This window comes from Nanorana parkeri, unplaced genomic scaffold (assembly GCF_000935625.1).
Source record: "Nanorana parkeri isolate BGI_ZX_2015 unplaced genomic scaffold, ASM93562v1 scaffold1733, whole genome shotgun sequence".
NCBI classification, from domain to species: domain Eukaryota; kingdom Metazoa; phylum Chordata; class Amphibia; order Anura; family Dicroglossidae; genus Nanorana; species Nanorana parkeri.
In genome coordinates this window covers 111,605-133,392 of record NW_017308001.1, presented here as the reverse complement: position 1 = coordinate 133,392, position 21,788 = coordinate 111,605, and the positions used below count along the sequence as shown (strand labels likewise).

The 21,788-nt window shown below is 39.2% G+C and overlaps 1 protein-coding gene across 1 annotated transcript in view; it reads right to left on the bottom strand.

Moving 5' to 3' along the window:
• AKAP6 (A-kinase anchoring protein 6) overlaps positions 1-21,788 on the bottom strand; it is a 196,528-nt gene that overhangs the window by 77,278 nt on the left and 97,462 nt on the right. Inside the window, exons 7-8 of the mRNA XM_018571324.1 lie at positions 3,624-3,766; positions 679-799 (exon numbers count right to left, since the gene is read on the bottom strand). Of these exons, the coding sequence (XP_018426826.1) occupies positions 679-799; positions 3,624-3,766 (264 nt within the window). The remainder of the gene's footprint in view (positions 1-678; positions 800-3,623; positions 3,767-21,788) is intronic.

Here is a 21,788-nt window from a genome sequence, read left to right as displayed (position 1 = left end):
TATGTATGTGTATATGTGTGTGTGTATATATATATATATATATATATATGTGTGTTTGTACTTTTGTGTGCACATTCTAATGCAATAGGCTGTGCATGCCTATGCGGCTGAATGTTAACATGTACTTTCTTTAAAATCAGGCAATCAAAGCTTCTCTTTAACAGCTTCATTGACAGTATGAATCCTGTCAGTTGTGCCGAAATTATAGCTTAGGGGCTGGAAGGACTTTTAGTTCCCCAGCAAGTGTATTATCGCACTATGGCCAATTATGTTATGTAGGAACACATGTCTAGACGGCAACCCGCAGATGCTGCAGTGCCGTCCGTCCGTTTTTTTACTACGGGCGGACGGCAAGAGGTTAAAGTATTTTTTTCCCCTCCCCCCAATGTTAAAGTCAGCACTTACCTTAAATGATGTCTCTTAATCCGATCTTCCTCTTCTTTCCTGATGTTTTCATCTGTTCCTCCAGCGATGCGGCGGAGGAATCCCACGGTGTCTGCATGCGGGTGCACACGTCCATGGACTTACCTTGCGTCTCTGCCGTCTCTCGGCCGAGAATTCGAACTGCGCATGCGCCCGCCCAAGATGCTTTGCGGCCGCTGGAGCAGTTTCATTTTCTCAGATATAGGCAAAAAAGAAACGGAGGCTTTAGAACCACTTTAAGTAAATTGAAATTACCTTGCACATCTGCAGATGCTGCTCTTCAGACACCAGCAACCCAAGACTATTCTGCACCGTGGCTTCCATGTCCAGCAGCCAGTCCCAGAACTCTGTACATTCTGATTCCACTTCCTGCACACTGTAAGAAGGAATAGACACTTATCACTGAAATGCTTTTACAGTTATTATTCAAAGAAGACCTGTTATGTAATGTAACATCGGAGGTCAGCAAGGTGACGCAGTGCGGAGGTCAGTAAGGTGACGCAGTGGGAAGGTCAGTGATGTAAGATAGAAAAGGGACTTACAGTGGTGATGTGCTCTGTCCTCATGCCCTCTTCTTCCTCTCCAGGTGGTGGTGGGGGAGGGGTGAGCATCAATGTCTCCTCCATCCATGTGCAGCCCCAAGCAGGCTTGTTGTGCCTCCTCTGCAGTCTGAAGGTCCCTTTCCGCTCTGCTGACAAATACCCAGGCAGCCAATGACGGTGCTGCACTCTCCCTCCCAGCTAATATCAGCAGAGGTGGGCGGAGGAACATAGGAGCCTGTACAGCGATCCCTCTCCTTGGGAGGAGGATAATGTAATATCTCCTTATACATTCTTTTAACAAGGAGAAAGGGGCCCACTTAAAAAGCAGATCTTGTAAGCATTACACTAACTTTTAACTAAACTATTGGATGAACATTGTTCCTTTCTCCCATTGCCATTATGACAGCTAAGGGCCTATTAATTCTACTGTGTTGCAATAATGTGTTGCACATACTGGTGTGAAGCAGTGTGTTATGTAGCCCATTCAAACAATAGAGGTTTTTTTATGCAACTCACATTAAAGCGCATGTGCTAATGCAACGCAATAGTGTCAATGGGCCATGTCATAGGATTCATAGGATGTCATAGGAGTCAGCTGCTGGCTTCTTACATATCCTTTCTAATATACAGTATTCTGCTATATATTTTCTGGTGTATTCTCCAATATACTCCCCAGTATACTCAGTATTCTCTCCAATATACACCCCAGTATAATCTCCAATATACAGTATTCTCCAGTGTATACTCAAATATACTCACCAATATACACTCCAGTATAGTCTCCAGTATATTCTCCAATATATTCTCCAGTACATTCTCCAATTTGCTCTCCCATACACCCTCTCTATGACAGGCAGAGGCACCGCCGGCTCTCTAATCAGGCATATAAGGCGATCACGTAGGAGAGAGTGGCAACATAATTATAGAGCCGTCTTTCCTGCTTCCCATTCAACCAACAAACAGCACCATGCCCATGATGCTTTTGATCCGGCCCTGACTGGCATATTGTATATACATTGTACTTTTAAATACCTTACTGGACACTACAGGAATTGACCAACATACACTACAGACTCTAAATGCATCTCTAAATAGTCACATGAAGTTCAGTGTAATAGTTTTTTTCTTGGCAACATACTGTATACACAAGGATGGCAGATGTGTAACAGTATCTCTATATTGCCTCATTTTTTCCATGACAGGTGTTTACTTATAGCCCTGCACAAGGGTCAGTTCACTAAGACGAATTAATTATTTTATTGTATCTCATGATGTGAATTTTCACTTCACATACATATATACCGCCTAGGCGTGCAATCACAAAATAGCCACTCAAAGCTACAATTTCTCCTACATTGCTGTATTTTCATTGCAATTCTTCTCTCCCCTCACAAACACCTTACAGTACTTCATCATTATTGCAATCATGTTTGTGAATTAGTTTTTACAAAAAATACTGCAAACATTGATAATATAAATGGTATTAATATTTTCTGCCCCCCCCCCCCTTCCTTCTTTCCTTTCAAGTTAAGTCCTCATAGTCACACAAGGTACATTGGTGCTGGTGGTGGAGAGAGGCTGAAACACAATTTGCCTATTTTACATAAGTAAACCTGAAAAAGATCGTTAGAAGAGTGATCTAAACTGTAACCCAGAAAACAGTAGGTTCCTCTGCACTCCTTACAGCGTTCCCGGCCCGAATAACAATGGTGGTGCTCGCAGTGATAATCACGGATGGCGCCGTGCACATAAACAGTGGAAAGCAGGAATCACATCACTGCCCTGATGAAGGCACACTGTGCGGCCCCGAAACGTTGGTATTTCGTTATGTGTGACAACTGGTCCTATTAAATGGACGTTTATTATCTGAACACTATTTACTGAGTGCTGGCGATTCCTGCTTTCCACTAAACTGTAACCCTTCTCTGCTGGCAGCTTGGTTCTGTGGATACAAACCCAGAGAGGGTAACTGTAAGTACACAGGACATTATTCCACCAACAATGAAGCTCAATAGAAAGCAACACAACTAGATTGCACTAACTGGACTCTATTAAATACAGTAATATCTTAATAACAGCAACATGATGGCAGTGTGCCCCCCTTATAAGCTCTGTTACCTTTGGCCATAGCTATGTTCGCTATGTAGAAATCCAGCCCTGTTTTCAGTATATTGAGGGGATTCATACATTTAGTAAACCGCAAACATAATTTTTGTAAATAAAGTTTAGTAAGTGATGCAACATAACTTTTTCCATGTGTTATGCTTCAGCGAATCATCCCTTGTGTTTATTTTACAATAGGGAATTGAATGGCAAAATTATGTATATTACTATTATTTATAGGCACATAATGTTATCTGAGTATAATACTACATGCCAATTTAAAAAGCATCACTATAAAAGGCATTAACAGAGACAAAGCCTGCTACTTCCCAATGAATAAAAAAACCACCCAAAATGTCTAAAGACATATGGAAACATGTCATATGAACAGCACCACATATGTATCTTGAGCACACTTTATTACACTTTTCCAAAACGAAAAGTTTCTTCATCTCATATGGGTAACTTATTCCTGCAGTGCCGGGTGCTAGTCATCTGTATTCTGAGGATGTTCCTTGCATGCGTTGAAGTGAAAATACATAGAAATGTCCTCACCTGTCACATCTCATGCTACTTTTCAAAGGAACCAGGTCAGAGTGATGAGTATTCTCCGAATATTCTGTGCTGCTCAGCTGCAATGACATCTTGGTTAAAGCCTCTCTCTGAGCTTGTAGAGAACTGGAAGAGTCGCCATTTACCTGAAGGGTGCAAAGGGAAGACAGAACATACAGAGAAGGAAAAAACATTGATCATGAGAGGGATCAAAATAAAGCAAGTAGTTAAAAGTATGCAGAACAGCCATAGTATGCATTTGCTCTTGCTACATAATAAACCTAGAGTGAGTATATCTTTTGACTGTTATCATCTAAACACCTTCTATTATTCGCATAGACAAATATAAGATGTATACAAACATCATACAATAAAATCATTCTGGAAACATATGTTAATATATACACATCTTGCACAGTGCCCCTTGCTGGTCAGTAGTTGTAATGCAGTAGTGTTATTTTTTAAAATTTTCTTTAGTACATAACATTTCCGGTATGGATGCACCGATACCAGTACCGATACTTGGCATTTGCATGCGAACTACCGGGGTTGCAGCGGTTGCAGCTGGGACCTAGCTCTGGCACCCCACCACTGTCCTGAAATCATTAGTGGATATTGTTTTAGAAAAACTGCCACATGACAATAAGCAAAAATGTATCAGTACTTGTGTCTAAGTACTTGGGCAAGAATCAGTACTTGTACTTGCAAAACAAAATCATACAATAAAACAGAGATGTACAAATCCCAGGAACTCTGTGTGCTCCTTACAAATGACAGCTGCCTCCTAACTTTTGAATTTTTCTCTAGTCTAGTCTTGGAGCTCGTATTTGTACTTATATTTGTACCGAGTACGGTACTTGGTATCGTTGCATCCCTAATTTCTGATATAGAAGGCTGTAGGACACGCTCTCTGGAATTCAAAAAGAGTGTTATAGACATTCATTAGAAATCTGTCTGCCGTCCATGCAACAAATGGCACAACTTGCAACAGTTTACAAATTAGTAAACTAAACGTCAAATTCTAGTCCATCACAGGAGTGAGCTTGAAGTGGTGGCTACTTCACAACACACACAGGGACCATGGGCAACAAAAGTAGGCACCCTCCAGAAGGAAGGACAGTGTCAGCATGAATTCAGAGATGATTTGAGGATCTACAACCGAGTGATACACAAATAAGATACATTTTGTTAATAGTTAAGGAACTTGAATGCATTTGTAAGATTTAACTCCTAAGTTAAGTGTCACTTTAACAAGTCTTTGTGTTGTCTTTGCCAAAAGCTTAAACTGCAAAGTCCACCTTCTTTGGAGCCCTATCCATATGTTTTCAAATTCATTACCAAGAGGTGCTTTGTATTTCTGGGTATGCCTGCCCCTCCTCTTTTCCGTTCTCCAGAGTCCATTGCTTTGCATGCAATTAGTAAGTTCATAAGATATTTCTCAAGCAGGAGATAACTGTTTAAAATGGAGCCCTTTAATCGGATTTTAAAAATAAGTTATACGATCATGGTAGACAATATCTATAATTATTTATAAACACACTGCATATAAAAGACATGTTCCCTTTAAAACAATATTGCTGTTGTATTGTTGCATTCTAGCCACCCGTAATTCCCCTTCACTCTTGTATAGTATATTGTAGTGTTGGGTTCCATATTTCTTGTTTGAGATTAAAAAAAATATTTATAGTGATACTGCAGTGCATAGCACTTGCCAAGATGAATTTGTACAGTTTGTGGTGCTATGAAGAGCATGTCTAAGTTTCTGCTATGACTACTTAGCTATCAACTTGAAAACTGATTTTTTCATGATTACAGAAGTGTCTTTGGGGGCATAAGGTCCTTTGAATCAGATATCAAGATCTCTGCATGCCAGGACAAGCATCACTCCCCTTCGCAGGTAATCGTACCATATATGATTACATGTGGACAACCATGGACAGATGCGGCCACTGTCAGCCTGTCATTAACTTGGTGTGTCCGTACAGCAGCCATATCTGTACGGACACACCAGGGATACCTCATGCAAGAATCCACAAGTTCCGCAGGAATCCCCAGACCTCCATATGCATGAGGCCTTGCTCTACCTGGTTCAAGACACTATATTGGCAACAAAATACCCTTAGCAAAATTTACTTTTCCCTGATATTTTCCTGTATTTTAAAACCTTTCTAGATGTGCGCTCAGGTAAAAAAAAAAGAGTGTACTGAGCTTATACTATTATGTCGCTGCTCATCTGCGGAACATACCCTATTGGTGTTCTTGTCATCCATTGACAAGATGTTGGGAGATAGAGCAACTTTGGCTTTTTCCTACACATCTAAATACGCTTCTTTGGACGAAAGCAGTACACTTACCGAACACTACTTTACTCATGTCTGTGGTCTCCCTTCAAGATCTATGGGTCAAACATAAATTCTCCCATATTTGTCTTCGGAGGTTTCTAGTCTGACATCCTTCCTATATACTCCAAATGTACTTTCAAGTCTTTCGCTTGACTGAAAAGACAAAGGCCTTTTCTGGATTAGAGACCTTTTAGACAAAGTTTCTGGCTCCTTCCTTTTCCCACTTTGCAACATAGATTTCAACTTCCATCCAAAGCGCTGTATTCCTATCTTCAAATTGGCATTTTGCTCAATCTTTTTCTCTAACATCGCACTTCACTGCTCACACACCCTTTGAGATCATGTGTAGTACTAAGCCGTTGTCCAAGGGTCTAATCTCCATCATCTATAGACTTCTTCTTACCCCATTTGAGCATTCTTATACGAGTAAATGGGAGGGGTTTCTTGGCCATGAGATTGGACATGACCAGTGGGAATAGAATTGCCATGCAGCAGGCAAATCCTTTCATCTGTTCGCTTTATAAAGACAACCAATACAAAATGTAATTGCGTTACATCGGAAGAAACCTGTACCTCCATCTTCCCTGAATTTCTATGGCCATATCAAAGCGGTAAGACATATGGGGGTTGATTTACTAACCTTATAAACACACCACGAACATGTATACACCTCTGTAGTGTGTTCCCTCCCAGCATGATCTATGGGTGGAATCTAAACACCTTTGTAGTGTGTACACACCCAGCAGGTGTGTTGTGCAAAGCCCTGCATGAATTACAAGGTGATGTTGTGTAAATTAGCTCTATGTTGTGTTACTTGTGTTGATGAATGCAGGAATGTAAATGCATGAGTTAACCATTTTTGTCTAAACTGTGAAACAGCATTATATATGCATCATGTGCATGATTTTTCCATATATGGCATTAGTGGAAATATGCTTTTAGAGACTTTTTGGTTGATAAATACGTTTTGCTGTGTGAAAATCACACGCGCCTGGTGCGTGCGTGTGTTTAGGTTAGTAAATCACCCCCATGGAGTTTTTGGTGGCTTCAGTAAACAACACTTTAGTGTTCATCAATAAAGTTTGGGAACCATGGGATGCTTGAGAATTAGCCCATGAGGTGAAGTGAAGCATATTTTCTTTTCTAGTTTTGGAGAGCAATCTCCTTTCTCCCCTTTTCTTTCTGCAGGTGCCTTGAGTTCGACCAGCCGTGTTCCTTTTTCTCTTCCTCTTCTTGTCTATCTACTACTATATCTGCTCTTTCCTCTCTCTATTTCTTCTTTCTTTCTGCTTTTTGTTTCTGCACTATATTATGACATTATAATATCTTTGCTTATCTAATAATACTACTTTGCTTATATGTTTATTAAGAGTGTCCTCTATGGCATAACGTTCTGTATCTATTTGTTATTTAGCCTGTTTTGGTCACTGTTCTTCTGCTGCTCATATTCCGATGCTTCTACACAGAGTTAATGTATTGTTCTTGGTTTATGTAATTTTATAAAAATTACAATTTAAAAAAATAAAAGATTGCGATGTATGTGGAAACTCAATAAAGATATTTTTTAATGTTTTTCAAGAAAAAATAACCTTATAAAAGTCCAGTGTGAGAAATGTATTTTTAACAGCAGGTTTCTACACTGCAAAGCAGATAAAGAAGATAGATCAGTTGAATAATTGGTAGGATTTGAGACGTTCAGTCATCTATGAAAACTAACTTACAAATTCATCTTTACATGTTTTAGAACAATTTGTTGTATATTTACAGGTAAACAGACAATACATAATTTTTGAATGCTTCAGTGTGTGCAACTCATGGTGAGCTGTCTAAGAGAATACCCAGCACTAGCTGTATTCCTACAGACCAAAGGTGTAGATGACACCCTCTCTACTAGAAGAGGAAGACGCGTCCCTCTCCTTAGTTATGTAGCTGACCCATTCAGCTTTGTGTGTGCAATCTGAGATCCTGTTATTCAGCATAATAGTAAATTAATTCTGTGAAACTCTGGAGTACCAGACACATTCCCCACCTTTAAAGGAGTAAGTATGAAATATTTACATGAAATATTTCATATTTACCTATTATAGAATAAATATATTTCCAAACACTTTCTTATTTTAGTCCTAAACATAGTACATGAATAAAGTAAATATCTGAAATTGACTGGAAAATCTGACTCACTAATGGAAATACCTGACACCTATTATGCACTCTTTAAAATGTCTATTGTAGAGGTATACATACTTTCGCAATCAATTACATTGGGTATTGATAAAGATCTGCTCATTAAATGTTGTGTATGTTGTTATCTATCTGTATTATAATGATGCCAGTTGAGAAAGCCAATTCATACCGAAATCCAAAATATTAATGTAAGTGAGCAAAATTTTGCTGCAGAGTATATGTAAACTCAATCAAAAATTTATTTTATAAGCATTAACATGAAATGAAATTGAAAAGTAATGTTCAATATTTTAAAATCTGTAAATTTCATTAAAATAATATCTGGTGATCCTATTTTGAAGGTACTGGCTCAGCCACTTCCTGTTCTAGGGTGACATCTGTCCATGTCTCCCAGTTGTACTCCTGTCACATAGGTTTCTGAAGAAGACTACAACTGGCCAAGCCGACACACATAGCACAGGCATAGTCCATTGTTGTCACCATCAGGAAAACCACCCTGAGAAATGTCATGGAGGTAACTGCAATGGGGGTGCAGGAGATCAGTTGTGTTGTGATGAAACAAGGATGAAAAAAAAACTAGTAGAAATATATTTTTTTAAAGGCAATTGTATGATATGTAGTGCTTGAGCAAACTTAAGGTCATTCAGTTAGGGTTTACATTTACTTTGAAGTACATTTTCCACATAGCAAACATAATTACATAACAAAAATATTGTCGGTTTTTATACAATGTGCTGTACTTTGCAAATAAACTCATCGATGTGTATTGGCCTCATTTAAACCTAAGATCTGGCGTTTCCGGATTAGAACAACAAAGTTACGGCACTGGAAAAGATAAAATCCAAGACTTGATCACCCGCTGGTTGGATCCTGAGCATTGCATTCCTGTCCTGGGGATTTGAGGATTTCTGTGGGGCTTTTATTTTATTATTATTCGGAGCATTAAAAGTCAACAGCTGGACGGCAGACACGCGCATTCATCTATCCCACTGCGGACAGATGTTTTAAATAAAACGCTATTTACATTTGCTCAGATACTGAGGCCCAACGCATAACAGAGCCGGCACGGAATATGCCTTTTGTTATATTAAATTTCTCATCCTCCTGGAGAAGGGAAGTATAAGATTTGTGGTCGATGCAAGAGGAAATATTTCTTATTTCTGCACACTGAACAGCTGGGGGCGAGGCAGAAGAAATTAAATTATGGAGGTGAATAAAGAAAGCACAGACTTTGTTTGTCTTTAAATTCTCATCTAGCTAAAGAAGAGCTCCACTTAGAACAGAAATAAGGAACTAACACGGCCTTTTTCAACCTTTTACACTTGAAATCACTGTCAGTTCTCAGGGAACATCTGCTATAAATGAATTTATCTACAACTCATGGTACGTTAACGTCATCAGTGAGTTCAAGAAAGTTTTAACTAAAGAATGGGATGTACTTAGAGGGGGAGGGGGGGCATTTTACAACACTCTGCACTATACCTCAAAATTAGTTTCAATAATAATTAATTAAATAAATATGTATAATAATAGCCAGAAAAGTAGCAGTAAAATTAGTTTTGTCCCTTTAGAACAGAAAGTGCTCAGATCTAGTTTACAATTGATAATGGGATGTACTAGCACAGTAAACTCAGGAGTTAAATCTAAAAAATGCATTGAAGTACCTTAGCGACTTACAAAAATGTATCTTATTTGTGCATCACTCGGCTGTAGATCCTCAAATCATCTGTGAATTTGTGCTGACACTGTCCTTCCTTCTGAAGGGTGGCTACTTCCCCATGGTCCCTGTGTGTGTTGTAAAGTAGCCGCCACTTCAAGCTCACTCCCATGATAGATTAAAACCTCAATACAAACTGGCAAACTAAACGTGAGATTAAGGCCTCATTCACACGAGAAAAGGCCGGCACGTACAGCTCTGTGATTAGTATGCAGCCCCTGCCCTTCTCTATGGGAGTACGCGGCCATATGCCACCCTACACTCACCCCAAGTGCAGGTCCGTACGGGTGCGGGTGTCCCGGCTCGGACGCAGACAGGATCCCGGGAGCTGCCCGATACGGCCGTGCACGCAGCACGGAGCTGTACGTGCCAGCTTTTTCTCATGTGAATGAGGCCTTAAGCTCATCATGGGAGTGAGCTTGGAGTGGTGGCTACCTTACAACACACTCAGGGACCATGGTGAACAAAAGTAGCCCCCCTCCAGAAGGAAGGACAGTGTCAGCACCAATTCAGAGATGATTTGAGGATCTACAGCTAAGTGATACACAAATAAGATACATTTTTGTTAAAAGTTAAGGTACTTGAATGCATTTTTAGGATTTAACTCTTGAGTTTAGTGTTGCTTCAATTTCGTAAGCATAACTCCACACCCTCCTCCTTAAAGCGGACCTTTACCCATATCTTTAAAATAACAACAAAGACATTTTTAGAAACGTTTAGTAATGACAATCTACAAACACATACTTCTAGATAATAGCAGACTTTGTATTCTTTGCATACCTTATTTCTCTTTTCTTCCCCAGTCTTCTGACAGTGGCCATGTTTACTAAGGGCAGATTACTAGCTCTCCTTTTACTTCCTGGATTTCTGGCACGTGACTAGAGATGTGACTAGGACATGTGACTAGGACATGTGACCATGCACATCATCTCAGGGGAGGAAAATGTCATCACTGAGATGAAATTTCCAAGCAATGCTCTGCTGATGACAAGAAAATTCCAGTGTGCATTGCTTTGGCAAACCGAAGTCATTTTGCTCTTTCAAAGCAGGAAGTGAATACACTGCAAGTGTAAGTATTTCATAATCACAGCATTTTACACCTGACATGTCTATGTTATTATTAATCATCATACATAGAGGGATGCATTGGTAGAATTTGATTTTTGAATGTAAAGGTCTGCTTTAATATTACATAGAAAGTAAAAAGGTAAGTAGCCATTTTAAAATATATTTTAAGACATTGTGCAGGCATGGTCCACTGTTGTCATTATCACTACACAAATAATGTGCAGCCAGGGCTGGGGTGCATAATTGAATAGAGGAAGTGGTTTATAAGAGGCTGGAAAAGGTCAGCAGCAGGATAAAATGGTAATAACAGCATTCAGTTAAAAAAATTCATTTTTTATGATGCATGATGCTTTAGAAAACTAAATGGCATCTAGTCAGAGTTTAAAGAGGAACGTCCCCCATGCCCATAACTATAATTTTGCGTATGCCACTTACCTTTGAGACCTGTCTATCCAGAATAAACATACTTACAAACCCAACTTACAAGCTCAACAAATCCTGCCTTGTACTCCCCCCGCTCTTCCGCTGCAAGTCCCCTCCTGCGCCGCCATTTTTGTTTTCTTCAGCGGGAGCCAGATGTCTCTTCCTGGTTCTTGCAGCCGGCCTCCTTATGACAATGCACCAATACATTTTCCTGTTTGTGGTAAAGCTGATGCCTCTTGGGATATGTTGGTATCCCAGGAAGCTGCACGAGAAGCCTGAAATGTAATTCTCACATAGGTGGAAATCAAGGCAGGGGGCAGGTCAAGCATAAAAGAAAGAAAAAGGGTGAATACAAACTAATTTTAAAAAAATCTGCTTTTTTATATTGTTGAGGGGAGAAGATTAGAATTCTGCAAAGTTTATTTTTTTGGGTGGAAGGTCTGCTTTAACTACACTAGTCTGCATAGCTGTGTAATATAGTGGAGGGGCGAACATATGTTAGAACTGTGTACAATTTGCATAGTGACAAGTTTGGGTTGATTTACTAAAGGAATAGATGCTGCTCTTGATTGACAGCACTGCGCTTTGTTGCTGAAACCCTCCCACTGTAAGCTGCAGTGTCTGGGAGGGGGAGCCAGTGAGATACAAATGCAGGATGATTTGGCTTAGTCAGAGGAGGTAAAGGAAGTTTTTGGTTAACATTATGAGGCTTTTGCAGTGCATAGTAACTGAAGTTGTTGCTTCTTTAGACTGTCATACAGGAGCCCTTGGTTGAACTTTAATTTAAAAAAAAAAAAAAAAAACAGCCATGGAAAATAAAATTGGGCCATTTTTAAGTCTGCCCATTTAGAGCATAGAAATAGTATAATAGAACAAATGTTTCCTGGTTCATTGGGCAAGAGAGTGTGGTTCGCCCTTTTGGAGACCATTTTAACAATAGTGTTTGGATCCCCTTTCATATGAGCAATTAAGGGGATTGTGTTTGGATAATTCTTTTCATACATTTGCATACATTTAGTTATAAATGAGAAAGTATTTATATTAGGATCTCAGAGAATTGCTTTTACAGTTTTAGGACTTTAAAGTGTGTTGGAAAATAAAATAATTTATGATACATGGTGGCTATTTAAAAAAAATATTTTTTAGGTTCATATATTTGTTATATGGACTTCCAGATGCACTAGTTCTGGTCTCCAGCAAAAGCAATGTAATTTGTGTTGTTTCTGTTTACCTGTTTGGATGCTTGAATAGGGTTATTTTTGTCATTTTTAGTTTATTGACACTGCACCGAAATGAACTGTTATTTTGCTCAAGACATATATATTACTTTTAACGATACCTTGCGCAACTTCAAATGTTATGCAGGAGATATCAGCTACATATGTGCAATGGATTTCAGTTTTCTAGAGTAATGAAGCAGCGAAAGCCTATATTTTATTGATTGTTATTTGGTTCAAAATCATTCCTAAAATCAAATAAAATCCAAATAGGGATAATAACAAGAATTATTCTTTTTATTTTAGAGGGTTCCCGCTTTGTTCATTAAAATGTATGTATAGCCAAAACATATTTTTAGTTTTGGAAAGAGTGGGGAAGAAATACCGGCCCGTCTAGTTTTTATGGCTGTCGGTGTAGGTAAGGAGCTTCACACTCTCTTTTTGTCCTCAAAAACTTTACATAATGAACTATACCCAGGGCTTATATTATTTGAATGTAGTATTTTGAGGTCTGGATCATCAGCGACAAGAAACAAACAGCTGTCATCTGACACACACAAAAATTAATGACACATGAACATTTGGTGCGTTGATGATAATCATACAGAAACAAACTGCAAGACATGGAAACACATCAACTATTAAACAGTAGGTAATTGTAATATTCATGCTTTGGGGGTTTAATATACATATAAAATGTATTTTTCCTCCAGTGCTGAGACATTCATCTGATACTTATTAAATACCCATCTCCTGTTTTCTCCTATTGTGGGATTATCTGTTTTGCCTCAGATCACACAGTGGACTGTGCATGTTGAGGACAACATTAGCAGCAGACCAGCAACCTGCTAAGAAACCTTAAAGTGACACTAAACTCAGGATTTAAATCTGATAGATACATTCAAGTACCTTAACTATTAACAAAAATGTAGCTTATTTGTGCTGTAGATCCTCAAATCATGTCTGAATTGGTGCTGACACTGTCCTTCCTTCTGGAGGGTGACTACTTTTGTTCCCTATGGTCCTTGTGTGTGTTGTAAAGTAACCACAGCTCCAAGCTTACTCAAGTGATGGACTACAATCTCAATACAAATTAGTAAACTAAACATGAGATTGTAGTCCCTCACAAGAGCAAGCTTGGAACGGTGGCTACTTTACAATACACACAGGGACCATGGGGAACAAAAGTAGCCACCCTCCAGAAGGAAGGTGTCAGGGTACCAGGGGTGCCACCGCTTACCAGGGTCGCCAGATGCAGCGCAGGGCACGGGGTCTCCCTCTTCCTGGTGTCAGGGTCATGGGTGCGCATGCGCGAAATGCGCAGCACGCACGTGGTGGAAAGACTGCGCGCGTAATGTGCTGGCGCCCATTAAGTACTGTCAGGTGTTGGCCTTGATGGGGGAGGTTCCCAGCATACTCTATCCACCCATTCCCTCATGCTATTGGCTCCTGGATGGGGAAGCCTCCTGGTCGTCTCGGCAACCAGGGGGTGGTCCTAGGTTCCCCTGGGTATAAATCCCAGTCAGAGCCCTGGCTTGTTGCTGAGTTATTCTACCTATATGGTGCGATCACCCAGCCCCTTGTGTTTGCAACTGCTGCCATTCCTGACCCCTTTTGTGGATTCCCGGTTACTGACCCCTTGGCCTGCCTTCCCGTTTTTGCATTTAGCTGCCTGCCTTGACCCGGACTGGACTTGACTACGCTTTTGGATTCCCCTCTTGTACCTCGATTTCGGATCTCCATGTCGTTCCTCCCAGTGGGTTCTGCTCACGGCTCAGCCGTACCCCCCTGACAGAAGGACAGTGTCAGTTTGAAATCAGAGATGATTTGAGGATCTATAGCAAGTGATACACTAATAAGTTAAGTTTTTGTTAATAGTTAGGGTACTTTAATGCATTTTTAAGATTTAACTCCTGAGTTTAGTGTCACTTCAATTAATATTACATAGAAAGGGAAAACTGAGTTCTTTTAAGCAAGTAAAAAGGTAAGTAGCAATTTATAAATATTTTTAAGACATTGCAGGCATGGTCCACCTTTGTCATTAGCAGCCGAGGCTGGGGTGCATAAATGTAGAGAGGAAGTAGTTTTTAAGAGGCTGGAAAAGGTCAGCAGCAGGATAAAAATGGTAATGACAGCATTTAGTTACAAAATATTGTTTTATGATGCACGATACTTTAGAAATCTAAATGGTATCTAGTTAAAATTTAGATGTACTTTAAAGATACACAAATACGCTACATTTTGGTTAATAGGGAGGGTACTTGAATGCTGTAAGATTTAACTCCTGAGTTTGGAGTCACTTGAAGACCACTGGATGATATGAGAACTGATGTGGATCAGTAGCTTTTTTACCAAGTGTTGCATTTATAAAATAAATAGCAACAAAGGTGAATATCAGTTTTTACCAATGATCAATTGTATGTATTTTTTGCTTTAAATTCTTCCATTTAAAGAAATGTTATCATAGTTTAAAGTTTAATATGTAGCAATGTAGCAAGGTATGGTTGGCTTACATTGCTGCCTCTCGCTCTCACAGTTTGAACCCTGTTGTCCAGGGAACTAAGACAGACTGAGGTACTTTTAAAATACATTGAAGGGGTTTTAACCACAATGCAACTGTATTAAATGTGAGTATATATATATCTGCTTACACATCACAGGAAAGGAACATGTGCTGAATTTACTACTAGTAGCAGTATGTATTGTAAGGTAAAGGGTCCATTGGTATTGCAGAGAAACACAAAAATGTATATGTTTATGTGCTATATGGTGTAAATGTTATAAATTTATTTCCTTTATTTGTATTTATTTAAATCTAACTTTAGTAACTTACAATTTTGAGCTTTTCTGTAAGATTAGTTGCAATTCATTTATACACATATAACTGATGCTTCTTTTTCAATATTTTCTGGTAAATTTAAGGTATGACATTGGAATAGGGTACAGAAGACTTCATGCAGAGGGTCTCATGAATTAAACATAAACGTGAGAAAAATACCAAGAGCGTTAAATATCACATTATACGTCTAAGTAGCCAGATCCAATAAATAAATATACAATGTTGTGATATAGGACAAAAAAGGAAGTTGGTTTCTAAAAATAGTAAATGCCTTTTGATGAGAACAGAAAAGCTGTAACAGAAGAGAAATTAATGTTTTAAATTGAAACCACATTTCCCTTTGTATTATCAGTGTCCATTTTCCTGGTTACTTTGCATCAGTTTATTTCCTTACAGTGTTTATACAGCCCAAACATACACAGCACTTTACATAGATCAAGTCACATGAGACCCTGTTCCCAAAGGAGCTCAAAACCCAGTGTGCCTCACTCATACACATACAAGTGACAGTTTAGGAGGAGACCAGTGTACACACCAGTATGTTTTTTTGATTTGTGAAACCAGGGTACCCAGAGAAAATCCACATCCACAATCCATGCTGAGAAAATCCCAGGTGAGATTCATACCTAGGACACACAGCTGCTGTGCTAATCTCGTCGTCATAATGCTTATACATAGTTTGATAATTGTTTTCATTTGCATTCCTTTTCCCCTATAAAATAAATTTAATGTGACTAAAATATTTTTCTTCATGTTTCATAAGTTCAAAATGTTGAACATTTTGACAAAGTGATGCACATTTATACTTGTAACCACACCAATGCCAATCCCTCTTGTTCCAATGTCGTTTAATCCTCAAATGTTTCTGGTAAGTCTTTAGAATTTTCTATCATCTCAATTTGAGCTTCATAAAGACAAGGGGAAATGATGTGGCTTCTAAAACATTCCTTTTGCCCCCTGTGCAGTCAGCAGGATGGGATCATCACAGGCATTGTTTCATAAATGAAATCATTTTTGGGTCACGCCTTAATGACCAAGGAAACATGTGGGTCCCGAGGTTACACAGGTTGAGAACCACTGATTTAAGGAACAGCGCCATAAAGGCTGCATTGGGGTCACAGCCTCCCAACGTGCTTGCACAGTAATGTATCTAGTGTACTCTATTCAGTAGGTGTTTCTGCCCTTCTCCTTCAGACTGCTCATAGATACTACACTATGCAAGAATGGCTCGCTCTGCTTTCTCTTTCCACTATGTAAATGGCATTTCGGTTATGAACAGATACTACTAGATTAAATTACCTAATGAGTTCCAATATATTTGAGGGATTCCAGAGCTGAGACCTGCCCACTTTTTTTCTCAGCTTTGCTGATCCACATTGTGGAGTCATAAAAGATTCATAAGTTAGAGTGAAAACCCTGATAATGTCCAAAGGCACAAGAGTACCGTAGTACTTTAAATGGTCCAAGGAACTCAGGTGCATTGCAGTCCCCAAGAAATCGCTGCTGGTTGATTCAACCCAAAACTGCAAAACCCATTTTTTTCTCTGACCCTTTATTTGTATATATGTTTTCTGAGCTCCTTGTATAGGAACTAATGGCACAATAGATATATATGCTTACATTGCTTGATTGAATTATTATAGTCAGAATTTAAATAACTAGTTCTTGGACGTAGAAAACTATGACAAGGTAAGAAACACAAGTGACATGAATCATTTACAATTGGTGACCTAGGCTAGATTTACAGTTGTTGCTAAAAGTGGACAACACAGGTAAAATGTCCAAATAAACAATGTTCTAAAGATCCTGGTTATTTTCTTGAGGCTTTTAGTTCCCAGTCTTTACCTTTTCATTTCTGAAACCTCACTTCTTCCATTCTACTCTTCTAGACCATGCCACTCAATGCAGTATTATTCTTACTAATATTTGTTTTGATTGTGTACTGTATGAATTTAGTACTATGACAAGAGATGGTCCAAAACAGGAATATGTTAGTACCTGTAAGCCTTTGGTAGCATTTGGGGGATTAGAAAGAAAAATGCCAACATCATGTGTGGGATTCCAAATCCAGCAGTTTATTTGCATTCCATGTCTGTCCACATAAGACAATATACAGTAAAGGTATATATTTCCTATTCCATATAATTCCATATAAAGCTAGCGGCAGCTAATCATGCTTTGGTGCGCAGGTGCGCACAACCCGGAAGTGCGCAGAAAGACGCGCACACATCTGGCACATAGGAAGTGATGCCTCACCTTTATGGACTGGCCTATATAAACAAGCCTGCCTTTACTACAATGCTGATGTTCTTCAGCTTGCGCTGCTGTGAACCTGTTACCTTGTTGGATTGCCTGTTACCTTTTTTTTTACCCAGATCACCTCGACTCTCCCTGCCTGCTGCCTGCCCTCAGCCTGTTTATTGGACTTTGCCTTGCCTATCATTTTTGTACCTCTTTGTCCAGCTAGTTATGACCTTAGCTTCCTCGACCACACTTTTGCCTCTTAATTCTGCCTCTACGCTACCCACCTGGTTTGACCTGTGACCTTGTTGACAATCCTGCTTCTGGACGTCTCCTGCATGGTGTCCAGTCCTCTCATTGGCACTCGTACTGCTCGTTGTCATCCCACGCTCTGTCTCCACCACCAGGGGGTGCAGGACACGAGACATAAGAGAAGCCTCCATTTCCACCAGTCCCCCACTAGGTACGTGATAGTACAATCAGCACTGTAGTAAAGGCAGGTTCATTTATATAGGTCAGTCCATAAAGGTGAGGCATCGATTCCTGTGTGCCGGATGTGTGCACATCTTTCTGCGCACTTCCGGTTCCACATGTCCGCGCACCATAGCATGCTTTCCAGCCACACGCAACATAGGCTTGCGCGCATTCGTGGCCACCATCTTTGTCTTACAGCTAGATAGTATTCTGAAAACACAGTTGAGTAACTGTACATAGTTAACTTGTTATTCAGCAGAGATTATGACTGTGGGTATTAGAAGGTTAATATGTCTTATCTTCCATCAATTATTATCTGTCTTATCTCAAATTCAAAGAAAATGTGAAAAGAAAAAAAAGAAATGATGCTTTAATTGAGATATTTTGAAAAATGAAGGCAGTGTTTTAGGCAGGTGCAAAGTAGGATCCCATTAATATAGGTAATTAACATTAGCCTCTGCTTTAATTAACATGCACACTTTAATTAGCAAAGCATTAGACAACATTAGAAAAAATGGATTTTCCCACTACTAAAGAACATTGGGAAAAGTCAGAATAATGTCTATTAGGCTTTATAAATCACACTCACTTCAAAATTATGTATAGATACAGTATGTCATAAAATACTAACTATGTTTACAGCTTAATATTGTAGGACAGAATACACATTATAAAGTGATAATATATAAAATAAAATATAATTTGACTGCTAGTCCAATAAGTATTTAGAAAAATGTGTCTGGAAACAGGATTAGGGCCATTCTCGACAGGTTTTGGTTTGTGCCATGACTTCTTTCTCCCCATGCCGGTCGATGGAAATGCAAAAACAGTTTGAAGCAAGTCACATGCAGGTCAAAAGAAGGTCAACTGTAAGCCAAATGCACCTGTTAGTGAATTCTGAATGATTCCAGTAGTGTCTCAGACTGACTGATGCCAAAAGAGAGCTCATTGACATAGCCCAAAGCCCATCAATATTAGTCCTTACCATTGTGCAGTGGTATCAGTAGATGACTATCATGGGCCTTAGGTATTAAAAGTCATGGATCGCCACCCCATATAATACCTCTGTCTGAATATTTGCAGGTACTATTTTATTTTTTGATTTACTTATAAAGGGGAAATGTCAGTTTTCAAACACGAAGTTTTAAATGGTCCTATGTCCTTTGTTTTGTCCTCAATAGCCTTTAACATATTCCTTATTGTCCACCAGCATGGAAGTGTTCAAAGCTAAGCTGGTCCCTCACACGGCAGAAATACTGAAGTACTGAATACTGAAGAAGGGTTTACATCATGCGTTCTTAAACCTTTTGCAAATACAAAACGCCAATGGATTGCCCAATATGTTTCCATACTCCCTTCACCAGACTGTCAATCATCATCACCAGTCTTATAAGGTACCAGTATGACTTCAAAAGAAGTCAATAGGTTGGTTTTACTTACATATAGAAAGCTAGGAACAGAACAGCTGAATGAAAATCACAAGGATTTTACCAGTTTTATTTCAATAAATACAGCAAATCAATAATACAAAAGCTTTCTCCAACTTGTGAGATTTTACTGATGTTTTTGAACAAAATATGGAATCTAGGTACATTATAGTCACTGACAATGTTACTGGCATGTCATCACATCTCATGTCATCTGACACATAATGTCGATTTCTACATTTTCATTTCAGGTTTATTAATGCAGAGAATCATGTTCCAATGTTGATTTTTAATTATTTAAAGATCCAGTCCCATACTCCCACAGGGTATGGATATACCCCTTGACCTGATCATTGCATTGTTCATTCTTAAAATCTCTCTGGAATGGAAGCAGAAGATATGTGTGCCCACTCCCAGGGTCATCCATATCATGAGGCAGCCTGAGGCGGTCGCCTCGGGTGGCTTCTCATTAGGGGGTGGCAGGTGTGGGGGTGGCAGTGCGGTGGCCACAGCGTCCCAGATTGGTAAGAGCTTTTAGCAACCTGTGATGCTCTGTCTGGCTTCCAGCCCAGCTTACTGATGTCATCAGTTCTAGGGACAGCATCGCTCTAATACACCCCGTGTCCCACTGCATCTGCGGCAAAGCACCCCCAGCACTCAGCAGCACCCGCCGCCCCCCCCCCCACCACTGCCTCAGGCGGCATATAGGGTAAGGACAGCCCTGCCCACTCCCATCCAGGATAGTTCAGAGCTCAGTTATAGTGAGTGGTTTTACCTGCTTGATAATATTATATCAAGCAGGTAAAAAGGGGAAATCTGTAAGTTAAACAGAAGAAAACACAGGACTGGTCAAGATGAAGAGTATTTCACCTAAAATTGGTGGAAAAAAAATTCCAGCACAAGGGGCGAAGGGGGTTCTTCACAGTAAGATCAGTTAGGGTCTGGAACTCACTGTCACAGGCGGTGATTTCAGCAGATAATGTGGAATTGTTCAAGAAACTTTTGGACGATTTCTTAAGGGACCGTAATATACAGGGGTACAGGTAATATACAGGGGTACAGGTACTCCTAGAATGAGATCCTAATAGGTTGGACTTGATGGACTAATGTCTTTATTCAACCTCAAATACTATGTAACTATGTAACTATGTAATTTATATCACAAATAAAGGCAACAGTAGTCACTGAAGGGCTGAAATGTACTTATCCCTTATTTTCCACTTTTAATATGACAATAACTCGCAAGTTATACACAATATGGCCTGCCATCTGCCTTTCCTCTCTCTGTTAGGGCAGAAGCCATTATATTATAATATATTACATCATAATCCAAAGCATGAACGTTCATAAGAAATCCCTTCACAGGAAAATCATTTAAAAAATCGTCCCCGCTGGCATACAATTTTTTTTTTTAAACGATTTTTCTGTGAACGGATTTCTTATGAACATTCACACTTTGGATTTTAATGTAGGTGAATTACTTTTCAAATAAAGTTCTTTTAATATGAATAACTACACTATGAGAGGTGTCCTTATGTGGATCTGAGCTCTGATAGATGCACTGACAGAATGGTGGGACTGGAGTACGGATAAAGGATCAGGTGAAAGAGGATTTATAACTGGAAGATTTACCTTTATTGGAGTTAACCAGTAAAACCGCAGACTGACCATGTACCATACTGGTCATATATGTCCGCTGAGTGCAGAGGAGTGCAGTGGAGTGTTTGCACAGTGGTGTAACACACAGAGGTTTTGGAAACCGCACATTTATTCACAGTGTGACTGGGAGTACTGGCACTTTATGGATCACTATTTTATGGACCATTTTTTGCACATGGTGGACTGATGTCATTGAATGACTGAATAAGCTTATTGCAGAGTTACATTAATTGCACAAATTATCCAGTTTTTATGTTTTATGTGATTTCTTAGATGAATTTTGTATGGAATTAGTAGTTTCATTATTTTTATATGAAATATCTATTCAGTAGGTGGATTGATATTTAGAGCTGTGTTCATTTAGCATTATGCTATTTATAACAGTAGGGCACTGAGATTTTTTTATACAATCACATTGCACACTCTTGGGGATTTTTTGCAGGATATTTGAGAGTAGACATAGAGAGCGGATATATTTTTGATTATCCTTGGACAACCTAGTAGGTTTACTGGCTGTAGAATGAAGATCCTGTTAAAAAGAAAGGCCTGACTAACTACTTCCAAATCTATAACTTAT